A 22,008-nucleotide genomic window follows, 5' to 3' on the forward strand; every position below is an offset into this window, starting at 1 on the left:
GTTTTTTCAGCCTTTGTCAAGGGCAAGCACTTCACAGCTCAGACCAGGCAGCGGGGGACAATTGCCAGGGGAAGAGATTTGAATGTTTTCACTACCTACAAACACACTTATGTTTCTGTTACTTTTGATTTTCCGCACAGCTCCGGTTGTCTTATTTCTGATTTTTCTAATATTTGAACTCCTTTTTTTCAGTCTTTGTGCCTACTTGTACTCATTTCTTATCATGCCATCTAATCTAATCACATTACAGAGGAAATCAGACTCTGTTGGACACCTTCCCTGCTGCACTAATTATGTTATTTCTTCTTCTCGTCTGGCACAGAAATGATGATGATGAAATTAACCCTTCGACCTGCCAGATTCATAGAATAATGTAAAACCCACAATGCACTGCAGCATCATGAGTGTTTGGAAAATGGGGCTCTCAGTTTGACTGCAGGCAGTGGAGGAATGGAGTATCAACTGAGCTTGCAGTTTGCTCAGTTTCCACTCTGCCTCATTTACACGCAGATGTGTGCGTGTTTAAAATACACACCAGCCAATGTGTGTCCCTGTTTTCATTCCTTTGTCCAATACCACAGTGATCTCATCTCTCCATGAGGCAGTTTGTTATATGTGTGTTCTAATAGTTGCTTCCCATCCACTTTAGCTGTATTTGCCTCAGGCTGTTACGCACACACTCTACACTGCCCTCTCTTCACTGTTGACTTACCTTCAACAAGGCTGTTCTGCATGAATACCATAAAAGATAAAAGCTGTCCAGCATCTCTTCAATGCACACTAATTGTATAGATCGAGACGCACAGATATACACACACACACAGACATATTCTCAGTACTCTGCATGTGTTAACACCCTGTCAGGGAGGATTGTCAGGGGATGACAGCGCCTATGGGAAAACCCCTCCGGGGGTCAGGACCAGCAGCCGCAGCCCAAGCGTTGCTCTGGGGCTTGTTTGGTCCTTTCTGCTGTTCTGGCTGCCTCTCTTCTCTGCAGACCTTTGACCCCTCTTTTCTGGCCCCATAATCGACCCTTGTGTCCAGCGGTATTCATGCTGGAAACATTTTTCAGTTCACTAATCATCACTTTACAAGTTGTCTGATGCTGATGGTTGGAGGTAATACAATTCCAAACCAAACTCCAGAGAAATTAAACACGATGTAACATCCCTGAACACAACAGAGCAAAGTTCTACAGGAAAATATCTCACTGAAATTTGCAGTTTCTTGCAGCTCTACAACTCTTTGTTTTATTTATTACCTCACAAGCTGAATGTTTCAATTCACTCAGTTGTTTCCATCCTCGACAGGCAGCTGCTTTTTCTGAAATAGCTCTGATAAACCTGCTGAAAACAGACAAGATAGTTAGTGAGTAAGTAGTGAGGACAGTTGAGCATTTTGCACCTAAAGAGGCAGATATTCCCCACAGAACTTGGTGGAGACAGAACCAACAACAACAAGAGAGTACATATTAGAATATTTAACACATGTAACTGCAGTATAACTACTGGATGTGTTAACTGGAGTTTTTCTAGTAGAATGTTTCAATATTCTGGTTTTGTTTTGAGGGTTTTTTGCATAAAAGAATTACTGCAGTCTTTTCTTCCGCAGGGGTACAGTCAAACATTACGAATATTTTCAAAGTGATCAACAATCCCGATTTTTGACACTATATAAAATGTAAATAAAAACAGGATGCAATGATTTGCAAATCTCATGGACTGACCTGTAGACTGATCTGCAGTCCAGATCTTTCATTAGTTGAAAACAGTTGGCCAACCATGAAATGCAAAATTCAACAAAAAGGACTCTGGACTGTTAAACAGCTAGAATCCTACATCACACAAGAATGGGACATCATGCCTCTCCCAACGGTCCAGTAACTGGTTCCCTCAGTTCTAAGAAGAGTGGGTGATACACAGACACACTTTTTCTTGAAATAGGAAAATGACTCTCTCTCAAAATTTGATATGTTTTAAGTAAGTTCTATTAAGAATATAATATTAGTTTATTCAATTCTAAAATTATCGCAATATTTTTAATTACATTTTACACTCTGTACATTTGGTTTGCACGTGTGTATTCTTCTTTACACCTGTGGCACCTGTCAGTTTGCACCACAATATTAAGGCAATTAAGCATTTTATTGTAATGAAACACTTTCTTTTACTTGTAATAGGGCAGGTGGAAGAGCAGTTGTCTGCCAATCGTAAGGACAGTGGTTTGACTCGACCACATGTCGAAGAGTCCATGTTGTCAACCGATGCATCCATTGATGTGTGATAGAGAAAAAAGCACTGTGCAGCCTATAAAAATGTAAAGACTAAGACATGCTGGGTGAATGTGGCTTTTAGTGTAAAAGTGCTCAACTAGACAAGAAAAGTGCTGTATTAGTGCAGTCCATTTACCTGTTAAAGATTTACTCCCTCTGTCTTGCTTCAGGTCAGTTGATTGAGCAAGTCCTCCTCTCCTCCATGTTGAACCCCGGTGAACAATGGCAGACGTATCGTCACCACGGCCGCATTCTCAGCCTTGAGTACCGGCTTCGTTTCCGATGTGACTCCAATTACTACGGACCTTTCTGCAACAAGTTCTGCCGGGTCCGCGATGACTTCTTTGGGCACTTTAGCTGTGACCCCAGTGGCTCAAAGGTCTGCATGGACGGCTGGACGGGACCAGAGTGCAGAGAGGGTAAGACAAGAAATTGAGACATTATAATTCAAAACTTAATTGATTAATGATGAAGTACTTTATTCAGAGAGCTTTAAACTTTATGTTTGCTGTTATGGAAAATTATATACATAATGAGAAAAAATGTTAAGCTGAAATGTACAGTTAAAAAGAAATCCATTTGAAAACAAGTCTTGACTAGAGGCTTCACACTCATAAAAACAATAATTGGTGAGAATGGTACAAATAGACCCTGCCCATCACAAATCATGACATCATTAAGCTCACTGTTCAGTGTGAAGCCTGCCTTCCTCTTTCCTCTTATCCTACCAGCGGTCACTTAATGTTTTAAATGCCGGTTAAAGCATGTTAACCAGCAGTAGCCCGGTTGAAAACAGCCCATCTCACAGTAAACAACATTTTGTAATCTAAGTAACAACTTTAGAGCAAACAGCAACCGCAAAAATGCTCATCACCGAGAAAATAGACCATCAGCTATGTAGGAAAAAATCATGTGTGGGAACACCATAAAAGATAAAAACAAATTTCATGGTAGTGCAGCACACAGACGAGAACAGAGTCAGCCGTCTGAGCCACAGCCAAAAAGGTTCAGCTTACATCACAGGTACACTCCCTGAGCTTTCTTCTATGCAAACTCGTCTATTAGATCCTTTAAATCCAGCTGGCAGGCCCTTAGCCTCTGTTTTTGATCTGATTTATAGCTCGCTTCTAAAGACCCATCTTTGTTTTTATTATGCCATTGTCTGTTTCTGTCTTGCTATCAACTGTGGGAATGTTATTGTCCATTTATTTTCACTCATATCTATAATTACCATGACTCATCATTCTATGCAGTATAATTTTTTAACTTCAAATCATCCCTTAATCCTCATTAAAACTTTATTTTATACATTTCAGCCAGTAAGTGATGCAGAGGGCTTGCCTCGCAGATCACTTTTCTTACATGTGTTAATAAATGTGCCAGCAGCCAAATTTTTGTCAAATGGATGAGAGCTACAGGGATGTAGGCTAATCTACTTCCTGCAGGCCCCTGAACATCACATACTCTAATACAGTTGCATTAGCTGCATATAAAGAGGTTAAATATGTTTTAGGTCCCCTTATGCCAGTGAAGCAGCTCTGTCCTGTCGGGGCCTGGACCTGACCTGACAGTTCAGCACTTTAAAATGTGAGACATTTAAACTAAATGTGCCAAAGGTAGCGTTGACTTTCATTACAAAGGGGTATGTATCTCATTGGGAAAATGTTCAAAATCACAAACGGTGAATAGATTCAACATAACTTGTGTTCACTTATGAAACAATATTTTATTTTTCATTTCTTTCTTGTCCTCTTCACCTTTGATAGGCTTTTCCAGAGTTTCTTTAAATGGTTTTCCATGATGGTGTCTTTGTTTTCCTGTTTGATTTTGGCATAGGAAGCACAGTGATTGTGATTAAAAGCTGTCAAAATTAACTTTCCTGTTTCCCTCTTCCTTTTTTTTCAAATTGTTGGATAGGTCATTGATAATAGATAGTCAAAATCTAAAAGTGAGTTAAAGCTCTGAACAAATGAGGAAGCAAATGAGGACCTGCCTTGACAATGAAGACGGAAGGACATTAAGTGTAGCCTTAAAGGTGGAAAGGGTGTCTGCTTCCCAGTCATTTACTGGCAGCCTATTCCACAAGAAAGGGCCTGATAACTGAAGGCGCTGCCTCCCATTCTACTTTTGGTTTTCTTAGCTAGGAAATTGTTTTTGAATTTGCTCTGTATGAATAAATAGGATTAATTAATTCATTTGATTTGATTGGATTATGATTACAATGAATTGAATTAATATCACTTTAGGATCTTTACACTCCTGTACATCAGTGAACACACATGATTTAGCTCCATTTGAGTGACTCACAGGCTGGACGCCCTCATTCTGTGACCTCAGACCGCTGTTGCAATTTAAAAAGTGAATGTAGGAAACCAGAGTGGAAACCATGGTAACCCTGAAGGACACATTGTCAGTTAAAGGACATCCTGCAGCCCTGCCCACCGTGCCCCTGTCTTACTTTATTTGACGTCCTCCTCAGCATGACGCTGATTGGACTAAAGAGAAGCAGGAAGTTTGGAATATTAGCAACAGTCCTTCTGTAACCCCCTACAGGTGCCGATTATGATGTATCGGACATTTCTAGTCTTGGTTTGAATATCTTAAACACCCAATATTCAAATTGTCAGCATCCTCAAAACTTTTCCCAAGCATTGTCTACACCTTTGACCCCTCAATTAAATAGTAAGTAAACCAGTGTGTCAGCTTTACAAGGCCTTTCTGTCCCCTGTTTAAGTAACAGATAGTCTCAGATAGACAACTTAAATTAAAACTTTTAAAGAAACGCTGAGGGAAAAAAAACTCAATGCCATATCAGCTGTTTTCTAGTTCCTAATTTCTCTTTGTGTGTGCTTTCTATCTTCACAGCGGTGTGCAAGCAGGGATGCCATCAGGTCCACGGCTTTTGTAAAGTACCTGGAGAATGCCAGTAAGTTCCACAAACGCGCAAGAAAATGTAGACAACTCAAGCCGTCTTATAAGTAATTTGTTCATACTGATCAAAAAGGCTCATAACGAGATCCTGTACAGTATCGGTCCTACTAGCAGCAGAAGGGAAAAATGACTTATATGAGTGTTTCTATGTCAGAGCAGACGTCATTCTCGAGGCTTTCGTTTAACAAGTGACTAAGTCTTCATCAGGATGGAGCAGCTGAGCGCTGCGCTCTGGGTCGACCATGTCTGGGTCTTTCTGTGACCGATCGAGACCAACAAATCATCTGCAGATGACCCATTTCAAACATTAGTCTGGATTACATGTTAGGAATAGGGTTTGAATTAATTGAATTTGGCAGTATTAGGCAGGTGCACCACTGTCTGCTGTGATTTCTTATTTCATCTCTGTAACTGCTGTAGTTATTACTGAAAGGACAAACTCTCTTTACATTGAGAGTACAGACGTTGAAGGCAGCATATCAGCTGTGAAATTAAATAACAGTTTCAAGGTGGTGCATCATTCGACAGCTTCAACAGTACTTGACTCTTATCCAGAGGAATTTACAATCAGGATGATAACAATCTATGATAATTGATTTAATAACACTCATTAAAAGATTAACTCAAAGTAAAATGTCTCTCAAATCCAGCTACACAATGCAAATAAAATGAGTCATAAAACTGGTTTCAGTCTGCCTCTCTGCTATTCTGTTAGGTGTCATTATGGCTGGGAGGGTCCTCTGTGTGACCAGTGTGAGACGTTCCCCGGCTGTGAGTACGGGAGCTGCACCGAGCCTTGGCAGTGTGTGTGTGACGTCAACTGGGGAGGACTGCTGTGTAACAAAGGTCTGATATGTAACTTGCAAAGTTTCTGTTGTTGGATATGAACGAAGACAAAAGTGTTCTTAAGCCAATGAGGGGTTGTTAGCTCTTTTCCCCAGTTTAGTATCTCAAGCTTTGTTTACTGAGGATCCTCACTTTAATGAATCAACTGGGACTTTATTGTTTCACAAGATACACAGTCCGGTTTCCCATAATGGCCACCAAACGCAACTCCTTTCACATCTACACAAATCAAAAGCAAGAACGTAAACAAAGAGTTTTACCAAATCTAAAGACAGAAGGAATTTAACTCTGAATATTGCTAAGACTCACCATCTCCTTCTAGCAGAGGTGGGAGTAAGTAACCTTTTAGCAAGTCCCAAATTAATCTCCAGTCTTCACACTCAAGTCCCATCAAAAGAAAAAAATAAGCATTTTTACAGTCTAATGTGAGTACTTTTAAGCAAGTAAAGGCTCTGAATACTTCCAAACTGCATTTCATGTTCTTATCGCCACCCAATAGTTTTTATAGTTTTACCTCCTTACAGTTTTCTATTTCTCTTCCAGTAGCTCATTGGATGTTGTGTAAACGTGGGGATTGATTAGCTGGTAAATTAAAAAAAAGCAATTAAGCTGAATCAGGGAATTCATTGGTTTATGTAAGGTTTTCATAAGTGTGGAAAAAAATTTATTCTTTGGACTTGGTGTAAGGTTCAACAGGTACTGTGATCACAGCCTTGCCAGACTGCCACCGTTCAATAAGTCCTCCAATCGAAACAATCAGGTTTTTGTTCATCCTTTTAAATACGACCCATAATGGCCTCCTGTTACAGGTGGCAGACGGGAGATAAGACTCATCTAAGTGTTTCCACATCGGAGCACACGTAATTGTTAAGTCTTTACTTTAAATAGCAACAAAACTTTCAGTCAGTGATACTTTTTTGACTCGTCCTCAAGATCAACATATGACAACATCTCAACTCAAAAGTGAAAAAATCACTTTTGAGTTGCATTTAGTTCATAACACAACATCTTTGGTCACTTCCTGGTTGGGTTTGTGCAGTAACATTACTTGGTTAAGAATAGAGCTGAAATAAAAAAAAAATTTTACAATGCGACAACGACTGTTACCTTCTTGGACATAATTATAGGTCGTTCTAGCCTGTATGAAAACCAAGCGGGGTCATATTCTAGAGGAGGACAGTCTGGAAAGAGAACAGGAGTTTTAAGGTAAAGTCCAAGTGAGGTCAGATATCATGGGAGAATAAAAGAAAAGTTTAGTCTTACTTGATTTTTGCACAACATCTCTATACATACTATGTTTGAGTCTGACTTAAGTCCAAGTCATGTGACTTGATGATATCTTCAAAGTGTGTTGTGGATTTTATCTTAATTTGCCTTTATGGCTTCTAAAAAATGTGTTGTTTGTCTAAAATTTCTTCTATATTTTACTTTCTGTAAGCTCACAGGTTTAAGTAATGCATCTCGCACAAAAAGGTTCTCCAACTCCAAAAGTGGAAGACTGTTGTACATATAAAGATAAAAGAGCTCTGCAGTGTATTGTGTGTTGACCACAAATAACCTTGTCTCCGTATATGTGAGACAGAGGAACACATTGTGTGAACACTATTAGTTTTTTCAGGCGTGGTTCTTCACACATCTCTCCATGTGTGACTTATGGGTCCTTTGTAGGAGATAATAAAATAGTGCCTGAGGGCTTCACCCTACTCTCTAACTTTTCCCACCGCACTGTAGCAAAGTTAGTCCAACATTGTCTTCTTTCCCAGTGTGGGAGCTGGGATTCAAACGAGAGCCCAGGGGATGGTGTATTGTGCAGAGGAAAGGCGATAGCCATGGGTAAGGTGAATGTGAGCGGGGCTGGTCTTGGTGCTCTTAGCTAGGTGGGGTCTCGAGCTGAGTCTGTGCTTTCAGCGAAGCTCTGTAAAGAGCTGCAGTGAGACAAAGAGACTGTGAACATGTAGGAGATGATCAGAGAAAGAAAAGCCTTAATCAGTCTCAACAGTTGAGACAACAGGCCCTGCAGCTACTGACCTGCACAGTTAGCACAATGAGTCGACCTCGATTCACTTCAGCTTCTGTGAATGACTGTTCACTGTGGGGTGTACTGTGGCTGTACTTTTTAACTGAAATTAAGTTAAACCGAACGTCATTGCATCTGCATTCTCTTTTCTTAATCAACCCCGTGCACGCAGTTTCTCTGCTGTTTTGTCCTGTGAGCTAGAATATAAAACTATGATCTAAATATGCTTTTTTGTGCTTTCAGATCTCAACTATTGTGGGACCCATCAGCCTTGTAAAAATGGGGGGACATGCACTAACAGAGAGCCAAACGAGTATCAGTGTGAGTGCCAGGAGGGTTTTCGAGGACGCAACTGTGACATTGGTGAGTGCAGCCTCACCGTGCTACAAACTACATGCTCATGCAGCAAATGTTAAACAACTTCTGTTTATTCAAGTAATCTTTTTATGGAAAACACAACTGATTCACAAAGAAATACAGCATGAAAATTATTAAATATCGGCCTGGGACACTGCAGATTTGTTCTGGATCTACAGTATCTGAGCATGTGGTGCCTTTAAATTCCATCGTCCTCATTATTTTTCTCTCCTGTGTCTGATCCCTCCACCTCCCCTGTCTCTGTCATTCCCTCAGTGGAGCATGCGTGTTTGTCATCTCCGTGCATGAACGGAGCCACCTGTGTGGAAGACCCAACAGGCTTCAGCTGCATCTGTACTGAAGGCTGGACAGGACGCACCTGCGCAGATGGTGATTATTGGTGCTGCACACATGTAAAGTCTGAGCTAAAGGAACAGCTTTCAGATTATCTGTGATTGGTTGTAATTGGATCAAAGCCACTTAGTGGCTCTAATCAATCCAGCAGAGCAAGTTAAATTAGCCTGAACTCAAACAGTATCAACAACCAGCAGTGATCTGTCCCGCCCTGTGTGTCTCTGTGGGAGTGTATTTATATCACCACCAAAATCAGGAGACTGAAGTAGAGTCTATCAGCTTTGTCAAGTTAAGACACAGAGGTTGCGCTGAGTTCAAGAGTTTTTAAGATCATCAAATCAAAGGTTAATTGTGTGGTGTGTTGCTGTGATGGAGAGATTTCGGTATAATGTCTTGCTTCCAGATATATCAGGAGTTTGTCTCAAAGATGGAGCTGATTGTCCTGTCCAAATGCCTAAAGTGTGCAGGAAAACAAGCAAAACACTGAATCTCTAAACAGGTGCTTGTGGCGCATGAGCAGCTTGCCGACATGGGAAAAATCACACTGTCTGCTCACACCAAGTGCAAAAGCTTGTGAACATCGAGTGCGCATTGCTCTTCCTTGTAGGGTCAGATCATAATCTGACAAACAAGCGATTAAAGTACCGCCACAGACTCAACTTTGATAGATGACAATTTGTGCAGCAACATCCGGTTCCCTGATCATATGTTTCTGTGAGAAAGAAAGGAAAAAAAAAGACCAAAACTTCTGCCAAGTGAATGTAATATTATCAAAGTTTATTTGCTCTGTGAGCAAACTGAGACCACTGCTAAACACAATAACAATACACAAGTACACACTTGCATTTAGACAGGGAATGACATGTTGTTGTTGGCATCTGTCTTCATGAGTCTGCGGTGCAGTCGCTTGATGTTTTTCCTAAATATATGCAATACCAGACAGTCTAGCTTTCACAATTACGAGGGTGAAATAGTAACACCAGTTGAGCATAAGGGACAGAACTTATGGCATATAATACATTATGGCATGCAGTCTGCTCCAAGCTGGAGAACTTATTCGTCTTTTACTGAGCTGAAAACAAAGAGATAGACGTCAGAAAGGTGTAGCAAGTGCAATGGGTTTGTGACGTTTGGGATGTTAAGCTTAACGTTAAAGTGTTCACACATCCTGATCATTTATAATTCATGGTTTTGTTCAGAGGATTACATGCTTTAGTGTTCATTACACACATTTTTTCTGTCACCGTGTACATTGTAGCAACACCTAATTTCACCTTCTTTCTGAAACGCTCCATTTCGGCTTTTGTCTCTTTAAAGTCCCATTTTACAATATTTTAAACCAGCAACAAATAATTACCTGCTATGTGAAGATTTCCTTTTCTTAAAGCAGCTGCACACTGTGTAATTTTGTCCATCTTATAAGTTGCCTGCAAGCCACATTGTGTTCACCTTGGTGTTTGTCGTGTGCAGACTATGCATTGATGATGCCTGTTGAAGCACCGTGGGCTGCAGTTGTGAAGAGCAGCGCAGGTTTAAAAAGTCACATAAATGTAAAGTAGGTTTTATATGCTGACAGACTAAAAAATGTTTTCTATTGTGTGTATTGTTCACAGAGTTGCAATTCCCCGCTATGTTTTTTTTTCAAACTGTCTTTATTAATATGTCCCTGGTATAAGCTGGAGGATAAATTGCACAAGCAAAGCTCCTGCTGTCACAACTTAACCAGATTTGCTTTTTCGTTTGAATTTGAATTGAGCTGCATTTATTGAATTTTTTATTTAATTTAGCTTCCATCTACATTGTTCAGTTTGTTTTTTTTTTGTTTTTTTTTCACAACCTGCACTGTTGCATTGATCAACCTGGATCAACCTCTATGCTGCATGTTGGTTGGTTAGCAGATGTAGGTTGTAGCAGCCGACTCGCTGCAACACGATCATCCTAAATTTCTGACACTGACAGAGTCAGTCAACCCCATGATTAATTTTACACTCTGGGATGACCAGGAATCATACATTTTCTGCCGGGCTTTAAGCTCTTTATTTGAAGCTTTGTCTCCACCAAATAACACAGCTACTCTGGTTAAATAGGCTCCAACAAATGGAAGGATACCATTGATTTGACAAATTTACATGAGCAACTATTTTCCCTCTCACTGCAGTTGCAGCATCAGTGTTACTTTATTACAAAATCATTTTTATAATCTTCAAAGCTCACAGTTTAAACCACCTGTACCCTCTGACCTAAGTGACCAGCACATGATCAGTTGTGTTTGTGTAAAAAAAAGCTGCAAAACCACATCAAACCCTCACTTTTACAGGAGCATGAGAGAAGCTGATAACCAAAGTTGTGATACCCATTATCTCTGGAGTTTCCGGTGTTGTTGAGCCAGCAGATGCAAAACAGCTTTGACTATGTTGAACTTCGCTTATTGTACACCCTTTGTTTTCTGTAATCTAAAAACAGCGTGTTGTGCAGGTTCATGTGCACGACAACTACTTAAGACAGAAGATTTGTGACCTCAGTAAGGAGGGATGAAAGCAAAAAAATGAAAAAAAAATTATTGTGTCATTGTCACCAAAAGCTGTCTAATTTTATTTAGCAAAATCTGAGATATTCTATTCTAATTGCAAGTGTGAGTCAAATGCTGCATCATTCAGAGCTCGTGATCCCTGTAGTCATCCACAGCTAAGAAGAAATATTCAGGGACGATTCCAAGCATACACATTAAGAGAAGATCTTTATGAATTATATAGAAATGTACTCAACTGATCTGTGTTTTCTGTGGAAAACAGTCAGGCACGTCTGAGGCTGCAAAGTAACGACAGATCTGCCACAGGAGTCTGACTTTGGCTTGATCATGTGATTCGTCTGTGTTGTGAGACTTCTCTGTACAGTAGGTTTGAGCTTGTGTTGTGTGTTGCAGCAGGTGAGATTGGATCACACGGTTTATGGTCTGTCAAAGCTTTGTGTGTAAACAAGCATCGTTCCACATCCTCTGCTTTCACCTCTGTCAGGATAAACGGAGCTGCAGGTCGGACTCTGGCGTGTAAACACTTCAGCGAGAAGCATTTTTCAGAGAGGGGGAGAGGGACAAACAGAGGAATAAAGCAATAGTTTATTTTTGTTCCTGTTGTTTGTTGCTCTCATGATTAACAGCCAGCGATGTGGTCTATCTCTGTATGTGTTGTCGTGAGGGTGGGCTCTCTTGGGAATACACATTGAGAGGATTGTCAGGCTTGCAGGGAATTACAACCAAAACCACAACACAGCTCCATTTTCAGACTAGATTTATATGTATAACCAATATTAATTAAAGGCTTCTTTGTTTGTTGTGAATTGTCCGTCTCGTTTTGGGAGAAGTTCAGCTAGCTTGGCAGGATTATTATTGCTGAGGGTTGTCATTGGGGTCAGGGAGAAGGAAAATGGTTATTCTGCAGGGTTAGGTAAATGAAAAAGGTTATGAGAGACACAGTGAGCTCTTGTGTGAAGGTTTTTTTTTTTACCACAGAGAAAGGCATGGGAAAAGTTAAGATGCCACTACTACACAAATATGCCTTCTGTAATAAGAAGTTATGCATGGCTAAAGCCTCAACAGTGAGCCTCTCTTTGTTTCCTCGGTTTCTCTATCTGCTTTAAATTCACTGTCGTCAGATAAGTGGAACCAGAACCATTTTCCCATTTCTTTTCAACTTTCATTTTTTTCATCATCCTTTCCTCTATTTTAACCCACTCGTTTCTCCCCCCTCTTTGGGAGCGGGTTGAGGTGTCAGCCATGTATGTGTAGCAGGTGACTGTATTTATCACTGTTTGCACAGAAACCAGAGCACTGGAGTGGAGAGTAAATACACCATCCGACAAATCATCCGCATGCCAATGCTACATTTCAGCTCACACAAATCCACATGGTGACATCACACAGCCTTTGTGACACTCACATAAACAAGATGTCTGCTTAATATTCTCACACACATTCCCATTATACAGACCAGTAGCTCATGTAAAATATTGTCTCCTTCTCCTCTCAGCGGTAAGGCAGTGTGATCGTGGCCCTTGTGGCCGTGGAGCGACGTGTCAGGAGGTTCCTGGAGGTTTCCGGTGTCTCTGTCCTCCTGGATGGACGGGCAGGACGTGCCGGCTAGGTCAGTGGGTCAGAATTAATTCATATTACATGTTTTATGGAGGACATGTGCACGTGGAGTGTTGATATGCTTAAGACCAAATAGATAAAAGTATATATGTCTAAGTATATATGTTAACACATTTTTTTATGGATTGAAAGCTGATCAAATCGTATTTTTGTTAAATTTAATTGACTTGTTGAAAGATGTCACAAATATTTAAATGTTTAATATTTCTGATTTTATAGACCAATTTCAGTGCTTTTTATCCACGACTCTGTTAAATATTGACTGTGCACCACAGGAGTCTCTCCATGTTGTTTAACAGTCCTCAAAAGTTATTTTTCTTATTTACACATATGAAAAGTGTTGTATGTAACCAAACAGTGGACAACTGTTCATTGTTTTAAATATCACATTAACTATATTATTTTGCAGTTATTTTATGTATTTACATATTGATATGCTGTACTTTGAATTTTCACTTGTGAAGAGATGAAAATTTTATCAATGGAGGACCAAAACTGTTCTATTTTTTATTAGAATATTGATTGACAAGAGCAAGAATATTGGTGATAGTGTGTAGAAATGTTTAGTGTGATGGTTTCTCAGAGAGGATGGCCCAGATGTAGGACACCAGGCTCAAACATCAGTGGCATATGTGAATGTATAGTGAAGAATGTCACATTTTCTTAACCCTACTATACCAATCCCTGAACCGCACTGAGAGGGGATGAATGCATACCAGCAGTACTTGGATCCGTGACTCTCAAACTGTGAAAGTGGTTTCAAAAGACTCCTGTAGCAACATCAGAGGTCTCTGTGCAGTCCAAGCGACGGTTTTGGTGCAGTTGACGTGATAACTCGTTTTCTGGCCCAAACTTTCACCTTTCAAGTCCGTGAGGGATGTTCTTGTTGCATCAACAATGTTCAAGACACAGAGTCTGTTACACTTTTTAAAGAATATTCGTTTGAGGGCAAACTCAGTCATTTAGAATAAAAGCAGAAGGTTTAACCACAGAATGTCATGTTTCTAGTTTCTTCAGAGGCTGAAAAGATCAGAGGTTTAAATCATCGGCTTTAAGTTTACTGAAAAACCTCAGGTTTTAGAGGGATTTTTTAAAACAAAGCCTTAGCTTATAACAGGTTATAATGTGTTACTCCGTTTAAAAACTTTATGGCAAAGATTTAATCATAAGTGGCAAGGTTCATGTCTACTGCCAGAATGGCACTATCAGTCAAAGGTTTGGACCCATTTACTCATTTGAGTAAATGGGTCCAAACCTTTGACTGGCACTCTATGCATTTTACAACTAATTAGATATTAGATTTGATCTAAGCCTGAAAGATGCCCACCACAAAGCAGCTAATCCAATCGGAGCTGGTTTTAAAAGCTGCAAAACCTTTTTTCGAGAGGTGCTATGTGATTATGTGTAATATGAAGTGAAATATGAATTAAAGGCACTCATTAAAAAAAGCAGAAGAAGCCAGCAGCATATTAATATCACATCAACTCAGCCTGACTTTTAATAGGTCTTCTTTATTGCAACCTCATGTCTCTTTGGTCTGCATTCGATCACAATGATGAGTATACTCCCAGAGGGTTGTTGTGTTTCAGAAGAGAGATTATTGTACAGAATCAGCTCAAAAGTACACACATTATATTCACACACAGAAGCTTCAGGGCTATGAAGTGAAAAGTGAGACATATTTCAGGATGACAGCCTCTCCTACACCTCTGTGTTTCAGCAATATGTCATTCTGACACTTGATAATCCCCCATAGTTCCACATCACAGATCAGAAACTTGCAGTATATAACCTGTAACACAAGTTATAAAACTTTCTCTGACCTATAGTGCCTCAAATGGTGAAAAGCAATTATGTTTCCATTCTGCTCTCATAGGCAGTAAAAGGTTTAGTTTACCTGTAACTGACTGACTTCTTCCTCTTTCTGTATTATCAGAGCCAAGCCCCTGTGGGGCTCCTGTCTTTAACAATCTAATAGTATTACAGAGGGTGAGAACACACAGACATACACACACACCTCAAACATTAAGAGGATGCTGCAAGGCTTGACGTTGACTTTTACTGTCCATTTGTAAAAGCAATATTTGACAAGGGCATGCACTCCATGTTTCACAGTTGGTGTGCTTCCTTCTGGCTCCTGTCTAACAATGTTCCACTTTCCCAGTTCAGTTCAAGCATCCAGCACTAAACTGAGGAGGGTTTCAGTTGAACTGGTGGCTCACATTAGTGGGAGAATTGAAATATTATTAGATTCAGTTTCATGGGATGTATGTCTCTCAGATGGTAGAATTTATCTGATGTTTTATCTTAATTTACTTGTTTAGTGTTGGTGTGCTTTGGTTTTCCTCGTTCAGGTCATAACACAGATACAAGGTTTTAGATATAACCCTTCCTTTACAGTACCCTTGGTCCTTTAAGGCAGAATGTCAACTAATTATTAGACTGAATTTTGTATGTAAGTATGAGATCAACAAATTTTCTCTAAGAGACCTTTGGAAATAATTTGGCAATAAAAATCATATGTGAGTTGTTTAAACTACAATGATATCATCAGCTCTGGATTTAATTGCAACTGGTTTCAATGGAGGGCTGTACGGTGGTGTGGTGGTTGCCTCAGAGCAATTGGGTTCCAGGTTCAATTCCTAGCTGTCTGTGTGGAGTTTGTATGTTCTCCTCATGTATGGGTGGGTTCTCTCCAGGTACTCTGGCTTCCTCCTGCAGTCCAAAAACATGCATGTCAGGTTAATTGGTAACTCCAAATTGTCCCTAGAAGTGAGAGTGAGCAAGCATGGTTGTGTGGCCCTTTGATGGACTGGCAACCTGTCCAGGGTGTACCCTGCCTCTTGCCCAATGACAGCTGAGATGGATTAAGCGTTTATAGAAAATAGATGGATGGAAACTTTTAGTTTCTCATGGTGATGTATAGTAAAACTTGTGATTTATTTACACAGTAATCATAAACAAGGTTGTGTGTTTAGTGTTTCCACACTGAAAAAGTGAGTCACACTTGATGAAATCGGTCAGTTTTTGTCCTAATTTATTTTTTGAGCGTGAACACAACATGTTGTGGTGGGTAGATAGACAAAAAAAAAAAGATACATTGTTCATGTTCATTATCATTGTTTTGAGAAACTCTCCTCTTTTTTTCCTTTGCTTCTTTAGACACCAATGAATGTGAAATGAATATATGTGTCCACACCCGCTCTTGTCGCAACCTGATCGGTGGATATCTGTGTGACTGCCTTCCTGGATGGACCGGGCCCAACTGTGACATCAGTAAGTATGAAAGGACAAAAAGAAAGGAAACAAATTCAGAAAAGAAGAGAGAAGTGATTGTTCTGTGACAGGTAGTGAAACATGAAGAACCTTCAAACGGCAGTTTCCCTGTAGACAAAGTCCCTGTGGATAGGAGATCGTCATGCTCTATTTCCGTCAAACATCTCTCACAGAGATCATTAAAGAACACTATAAATTTAAAGATAAACAATAGATAGGGAGTGGAGGTCTGTTTTTCACTCTTACCTGTTTTTACTTTCCACATACTCTTGTTAAAGGTGAGAATCTGGTTCTTGGTTGCACAGCATATTCAGTTGAAATCTGGCTCATGACCAATAATGTCAGTCATTTTGTGTGTAATGTTCTCCCCTTTTGTTTTGTTGTTTACAGGATTGTAGATTTATTGAAACCCTGTTTTTGTGTGACGGATTCATTTGGTGTTTGTGGTTTCTCTGATTTCTAGGGAACAGCAGCTGTGAGGGTTTGTGTTTGAATGGCGGACATTGTGAGGTGAGAGTCGTGCTTCTGCTGCCTTTCTCTTCCTGTAGTCTCCGTTTTTCTGACCTGCTTCATTAACCTCCTCTCACTCTGTCTTTTACTTTCTAGCCATAGTCATATCTTTTCATGAAATTTTCAGGAAAGTAAGGGACTGTCACACAACTCCAATCATTGAGGTTGTGGTAAAACCTAAAGAATGTCAGAAAATGCAACGTGTATTTTTACATTTCTTTTTACTCTCACAGGGGGAAATGTGTTATGGGCTGTGTCAGATCCATGGCATGGCTTTCCTGTTCCTCTCCAATGCCTTTTTCCAAACGTCATGTCATTATAAATTAAATTACATGGGCTTTTTATACCCATATTGTCCCATACAGGATCAGGTGCCAGGGTCCAGATGCATGTGTCCACCTGGTTTCTCTGGGAAATTCTGCCAAAATGGTCCAAATCCTTGTGACAGCGCCCCGTGTCAACACGGAGGACAGTGTGTTGAGAGGGGTGGAAAGATGACCACCTGTAGCTGTCCTGTGGGATATTCAGGAATCTTCTGTGAGGTTGGAAAATCTATACAAGAAAAATCAATAAAACAGCATGAATCAACTGTCAGATTCAGTCATGAGTAATTGTTAAATCGGGTAAACATATGAAAAAAGAGTATCGAGGGCAAAATTAGTGATAAAAAATTAATGCAGACAAAAACTAAACGATGGATTTAGAACATGGATTTTCAAAGTTTTCATTTATTTTCACAGGAGGCCTTCCCTAGAAAAAGCACTCTCATTCCACCTTTTTGCTAAGTTTTGCTAAATTCCTGGATGCCTTTTCGATCATGACACATTTACCAACTAAACTAAGATGACCATATTGCTGTTTGAAATAGATACATATTTGGTCTGTCTTAAGGTGTTTTTAAGTTTCTGACCTTGTCAAAGTTAACTTTGTTATCATTAAATCAGTCCTAGAAAAACCAAAGGAACTAAAACTAAAAGGAAGTCCGATAATTCAAGGAGATATGTTTCTCTTGATGCTTTATGTTTGTTTGTTTTTTGTATAAAACTCCTTTTCTGTGTTCTTGCTGAGCTCCAACAGTAGCTGTGATGTAAAGAGGGAATGTTCTCATGATGCTACAACTTTGTAAGATATTAATCTGATAAGTTTAGGTCAAACTGCGGTGTGCAGTGTGTCTTTGCACAAAGAATGGACCGTGGAAGTAGTAGCTCATCTCTTACCTTGCAGATGCCTTTGTTAAGGATATTTTAAGGCCAGTACAAAATGAAGGAATAATTACAACTCTTCATTGTTTCTTTCCTCCTGTTATTTCAGATAATATTGGATGTCTGCAACCCCAACCCCTGCCAGCAGGGGGTACAGTGTCACAGCGTAGAGGGCAGATACATGTGTGCCTGCCCTAACGGTTACTATGGCAATGAGTGTGTGAGCCTCAAAAATCCTTGCATTGGTCAACACTGTCAAGGTAAGGTAAAAAAGGGTCTATATCTGATGAAGTTCAAAGTGTTACTGAGCTCTGGTCTAACCTCGCTGGTCATCCAAAGGTGCCATGTCTGACACAACACACGGGGACCTCAGCTTCTACATGATCCTGGTGTGGGTATTGGCTCCAGTGACCGTGTGTGGCTGTGCTGCTTGTGCCTTCATCCTCTCCCACCTCCATCGAAAGCGGAAAAAGGAGCAGGCTGTGCCACAGGAAGAAGGCATCAACAACCAGAGAGAGTTTGTCAACCTCATCAGAAACGTGGACCGTCCCATGCCCCTCCTGCCCCCCGTCGCCCCTCTGACCCACCCACCTGCCCCTGGACCCGTCTCACGTTGCTACGAGGAGATTGAATTGACCCTGCCGCCCTCCCCAGCTCCTTCACAGGCCTCCCCAGCGCTAAAGCCAGCCCATGCCCCCAAACTAGACATTTCAAACCGAGAAAGGGAGAAATTGAACCGCATCCACTACTCAGACAATCAGGAGCTGGAGGTTTGACCCTGTCCTGGACTTTTGAGCCTCTGAGGAGCTTTTTGGACTTAATTTTGCATCCGTAGCACTTTTTTGCTGACATGGCCACATCTCCAGTAACTGGCACTGTTTCAATGTTGTGGTTATAATTGTGCTGGCTTTTGAGCCTTATGTGCTCAGATGGCTACCAGCAGTCACCTGAGGAGCAAAGCCTGCAAAGTGGAGGGGTCGAAAAACTTGCTGTGTCATTTTTTAGCCAATTGGCGGCTATAAAAAGCAGCAGATTTGTGACATTTGACTGAAAGACTAAATCTGGAGATTTAGAGACTTGCCTTGGAGTGCCTGAGACACTGTAAGGAGTAAACAGAGGGGGATCCTCTGTCTCTGAACATGATGCCATCTGACTGGTGTGCAGGACTCCATTTCTATTTCATACTGAACTCAGACTGAGTGGATGCCTATTTAAGAATCAGTGTGTTTCTGTGTTAGGGTGTATGCAAGAGTGCCTGAGAGTGAAAGAGAGAATGCACACCGTGAGTGTTTGTGGTGCAAAATGAAGGTCAGACACATATTACTTAAACATAACAAAAAATAAATAAATTGATGTATTTGTCAAACGGGGTTCAGACTCCTGCGCTAAAGGTTTTTAAGCCTTCTGTTTTAAATCTATACACTGTTGCCTGTATTGTCTCTGTAATACTGCAGTTTGTTAAAGATGTATGATTTTTTTCATACCTGTGTGTAAAATAGCTTTTTTGTACATAAATATATTGTAAATATTGATGCTCTTTTTGTACTATGGTTTGGTCTGGAAGTATCACTGTATTACTTTTCTTTGTCCAATTTCACTTTCCATTTGGAGCAACCAGCACATGTGGATTGTAATAAAAGTGCATTTACCAACTTTCTTTTACTTCTTGTTGCTTCTGATTGTAAATTACCAGCATTAGAGGTCTTTTAGTCTATGCTAAAGAGTTGAATAACAACAGTCACTGCAAGAGAGCAAAGGGCTGTTATTTGTCATTATGTCAACTCAGTCATATGAAGTTCTCTTTTCTTATATATTTATATGTAATAATCTGTAATGCAAGTGAATTACTGTAAATGCTCAACATTTGTGTTTCCCATGAGCAGGCTGAGTTGTCACACTCTCTTAATTACCATCCAAATGGATGCAGTTGGATGTAACGTAATTTCAAACTCAACGAGTTCCAATAATTCCAAAAATACAAAAAAATTTTGGGAAATTTATACAACCCTGTTTACAAAAAAACTTGTATGGAGTGTAAAATTTTAATAAAAACATTAAATGATTTACAAATAATTCAGACCTCGTATTCTTTTGAAAACAATTATGGTTCACCCTTTCTGCGTTTAATTTTGTGTCTGTTATTGTATTCCCAACATTAGTTTAACATTTAACTGAAAGCATTTGCAAGTAATTGTATTTTGTTTTTATTTTCATTACACACAGCACCCTGATTTTTAAGAGAGATTGAGGTTTAAACGATGATATCTTCTTGGAAGTATTTTGATACAATTCAGAGTACAGATTGGCTATGAAGTGCACCTTTACATCATCATTTTACAAACTCAGTTGTTGATATAAATAGATACATAGACTTTTTAAATGGTCATTTAATGGACAAAATGTTAAAGCTCAGGGATAAATAAGCATCATATTTCAAATAAAAACCAATTATGTTAAAATGAAAAAGATAAAGATTGTTTATGCAGGAAAGCATTGAGAGCCTCTTACTTCTATTTGTTTTTGCACTTTAAAGATAAAAATACAAGCCTTCTTGTCCTTAAATTACTGTCAGAGGTTTGTTAAAGGATACATGATGGACTGCAACCTCAATGACTGTGTCTGCAGGCCAGTGCGGGTCACCTTTCTCTTTCTATCTCTGACATACTGTCACAAACAATGATGCTGACAGTGCCAATGAAAAAAAATAGGAAAACCACTTTAGTGAATTCAGCTTTCCTAGAAAACCACTGTGTAGCTGTGAGAAAGATGTTTGTTGCTGTAAAGCTGGAAAACCCTACAGCAAGATTCAAAAGCTAGGTTTCCTCAAGACTGCAAGACAAAAGTATTTTGATGCTAATCGTAAAAATTGGTCCTAAGCACCAACTTGTTTCTGTTTTTAAAGTATTTACAATGATTGAAATTAGGCTCAACAATTATAGCTAGAATTTCATGTTTAGAACAAACTGATGTCTGCTGTGGGTTTACACCATGTGATGTCTGTCAGATCATGTTGAAATGATTAATTAGAAAGTGCAAAATGACAGTGTGAGAAAGGAAAGGTGTTGTGATTCAGGCCAGTGTAAAGAGGCTACAGGGTCACAGTGGCGACAGTTAATGGGCAAATGGACGTGACAAATGTGACCTTTGTCCTGTGCAAACAGCGGCAGGCTGGAAACGAACATGGGCTTCCTGTCACCATGCTGGTGGGGAGGAAATGTAGGAAATAGAGTTTACACACACACACACATGTGCACATATGGTATGTGGACTTTCTCTTCACCTGCTGTGCACCACAGGATGTTGGAATCCAGTCTGTAGATTAGAAAGTTTACATTCAGTTAACATTCAGAAGTCACTGCTCCAGAATCCAAATACGCTTTGTTAATGTCTTTTTTTACTTTATTTCCTATCTACCTGTTTTTTTTATTGCAGCGGCTAGTTTTTATATTTCTGTCTGCTTGAAACAGAAACAAACCTTCCTTCTCCCGGACTCCCTACGCAGCCAGTTAAAACTTAACAGCTTAAGCAGTGAAAAACATTAAATTTATATATATTGAATGGTTTCAATTGATATATACATATATATATATACACACCTAATGTTTATGAAATAGCCATGATAGTCATGTTATATTGAAAGCCAAATCACTGATTTTAATTCAGTTGATTTGGTTTAACACACTTGTTTGGGTTTGGTTTTTTGGAATTCACTTTTCCACCTCCATAATTTCAGATTTGAGGATGACCTGAAAGTTTCATGAATCTGTACTGTCTGACAGGGACATCTTGTGGTTATAAAAAGGATTAATACTTCAAAACTCCACTGGCACTGTACAGGTGAACACTGCTAAACTCTAATATGGAATAACCATTAAATCAAATGTTATGATTATTATTATTTTTAAGATGTCAAATTGAACATATCTGCCCTAATTTGCAACAACCTTACCAAAAATAAGAATAAAGAAAGACCAAATGACAATTAACTTGGAAACAGCAATGTGACGCTAACTGATGATGGAGCTAACTAGAGCAGAACAAGAGCAGCTGCAGATACAGCAGGTCTTATTAAAGCCATTTGAAAACTAATATGACT

General features: G+C 39.6%; 1 protein-coding gene across 2 annotated transcripts in view; it reads left to right on the top strand.

The window, feature by feature from the left end:
* Window positions 1-19,564, top strand: part of LOC140314258 (uncharacterized) — a 53,527-nt gene extending 33,963 nt beyond the window's left edge. Inside the window, exons 4-14 of one of the 2 annotated variants that reach the window (XM_072392390.1) lie at window positions 2,443-2,691; window positions 5,138-5,198; window positions 5,919-6,049; window positions 8,310-8,429; window positions 8,700-8,813; window positions 12,803-12,916; window positions 16,087-16,200; window positions 16,664-16,710; window positions 17,076-17,252; window positions 18,022-18,172; window positions 18,252-19,564. In XM_072392390.1, coding sequence (XP_072248491.1) covers window positions 2,443-2,691; window positions 5,138-5,198; window positions 5,919-6,049; window positions 8,310-8,429; window positions 8,700-8,813; window positions 12,803-12,916; window positions 16,087-16,200; window positions 16,664-16,710; window positions 17,076-17,252; window positions 18,022-18,172; window positions 18,252-18,688 — 1,715 coding nt within the window. In that variant the 3' untranslated portion in view covers window positions 18,689-19,564. The remainder of the gene's footprint in view (window positions 1-2,442; window positions 2,692-5,137; window positions 5,199-5,918; window positions 6,050-8,309; window positions 8,430-8,699; window positions 8,814-12,802; window positions 12,917-16,086; window positions 16,201-16,663; window positions 16,711-17,075; window positions 17,253-18,021; window positions 18,173-18,251) is intronic. The other variant, XM_072392391.1, reaches the window with a different exon arrangement.
* The last annotated feature ends 2,444 nt before the right edge of the window (window positions 19,565-22,008 follow it).

This window comes from Leuresthes tenuis, unplaced genomic scaffold (genome assembly GCF_036924035.1).
Source record: "Leuresthes tenuis unplaced genomic scaffold, fLeuTen1.0.hap1 SCAF_9, whole genome shotgun sequence".
Lineage (NCBI taxonomy): Eukaryota > Metazoa > Chordata > Actinopteri > Atheriniformes > Atherinopsidae > Leuresthes > Leuresthes tenuis.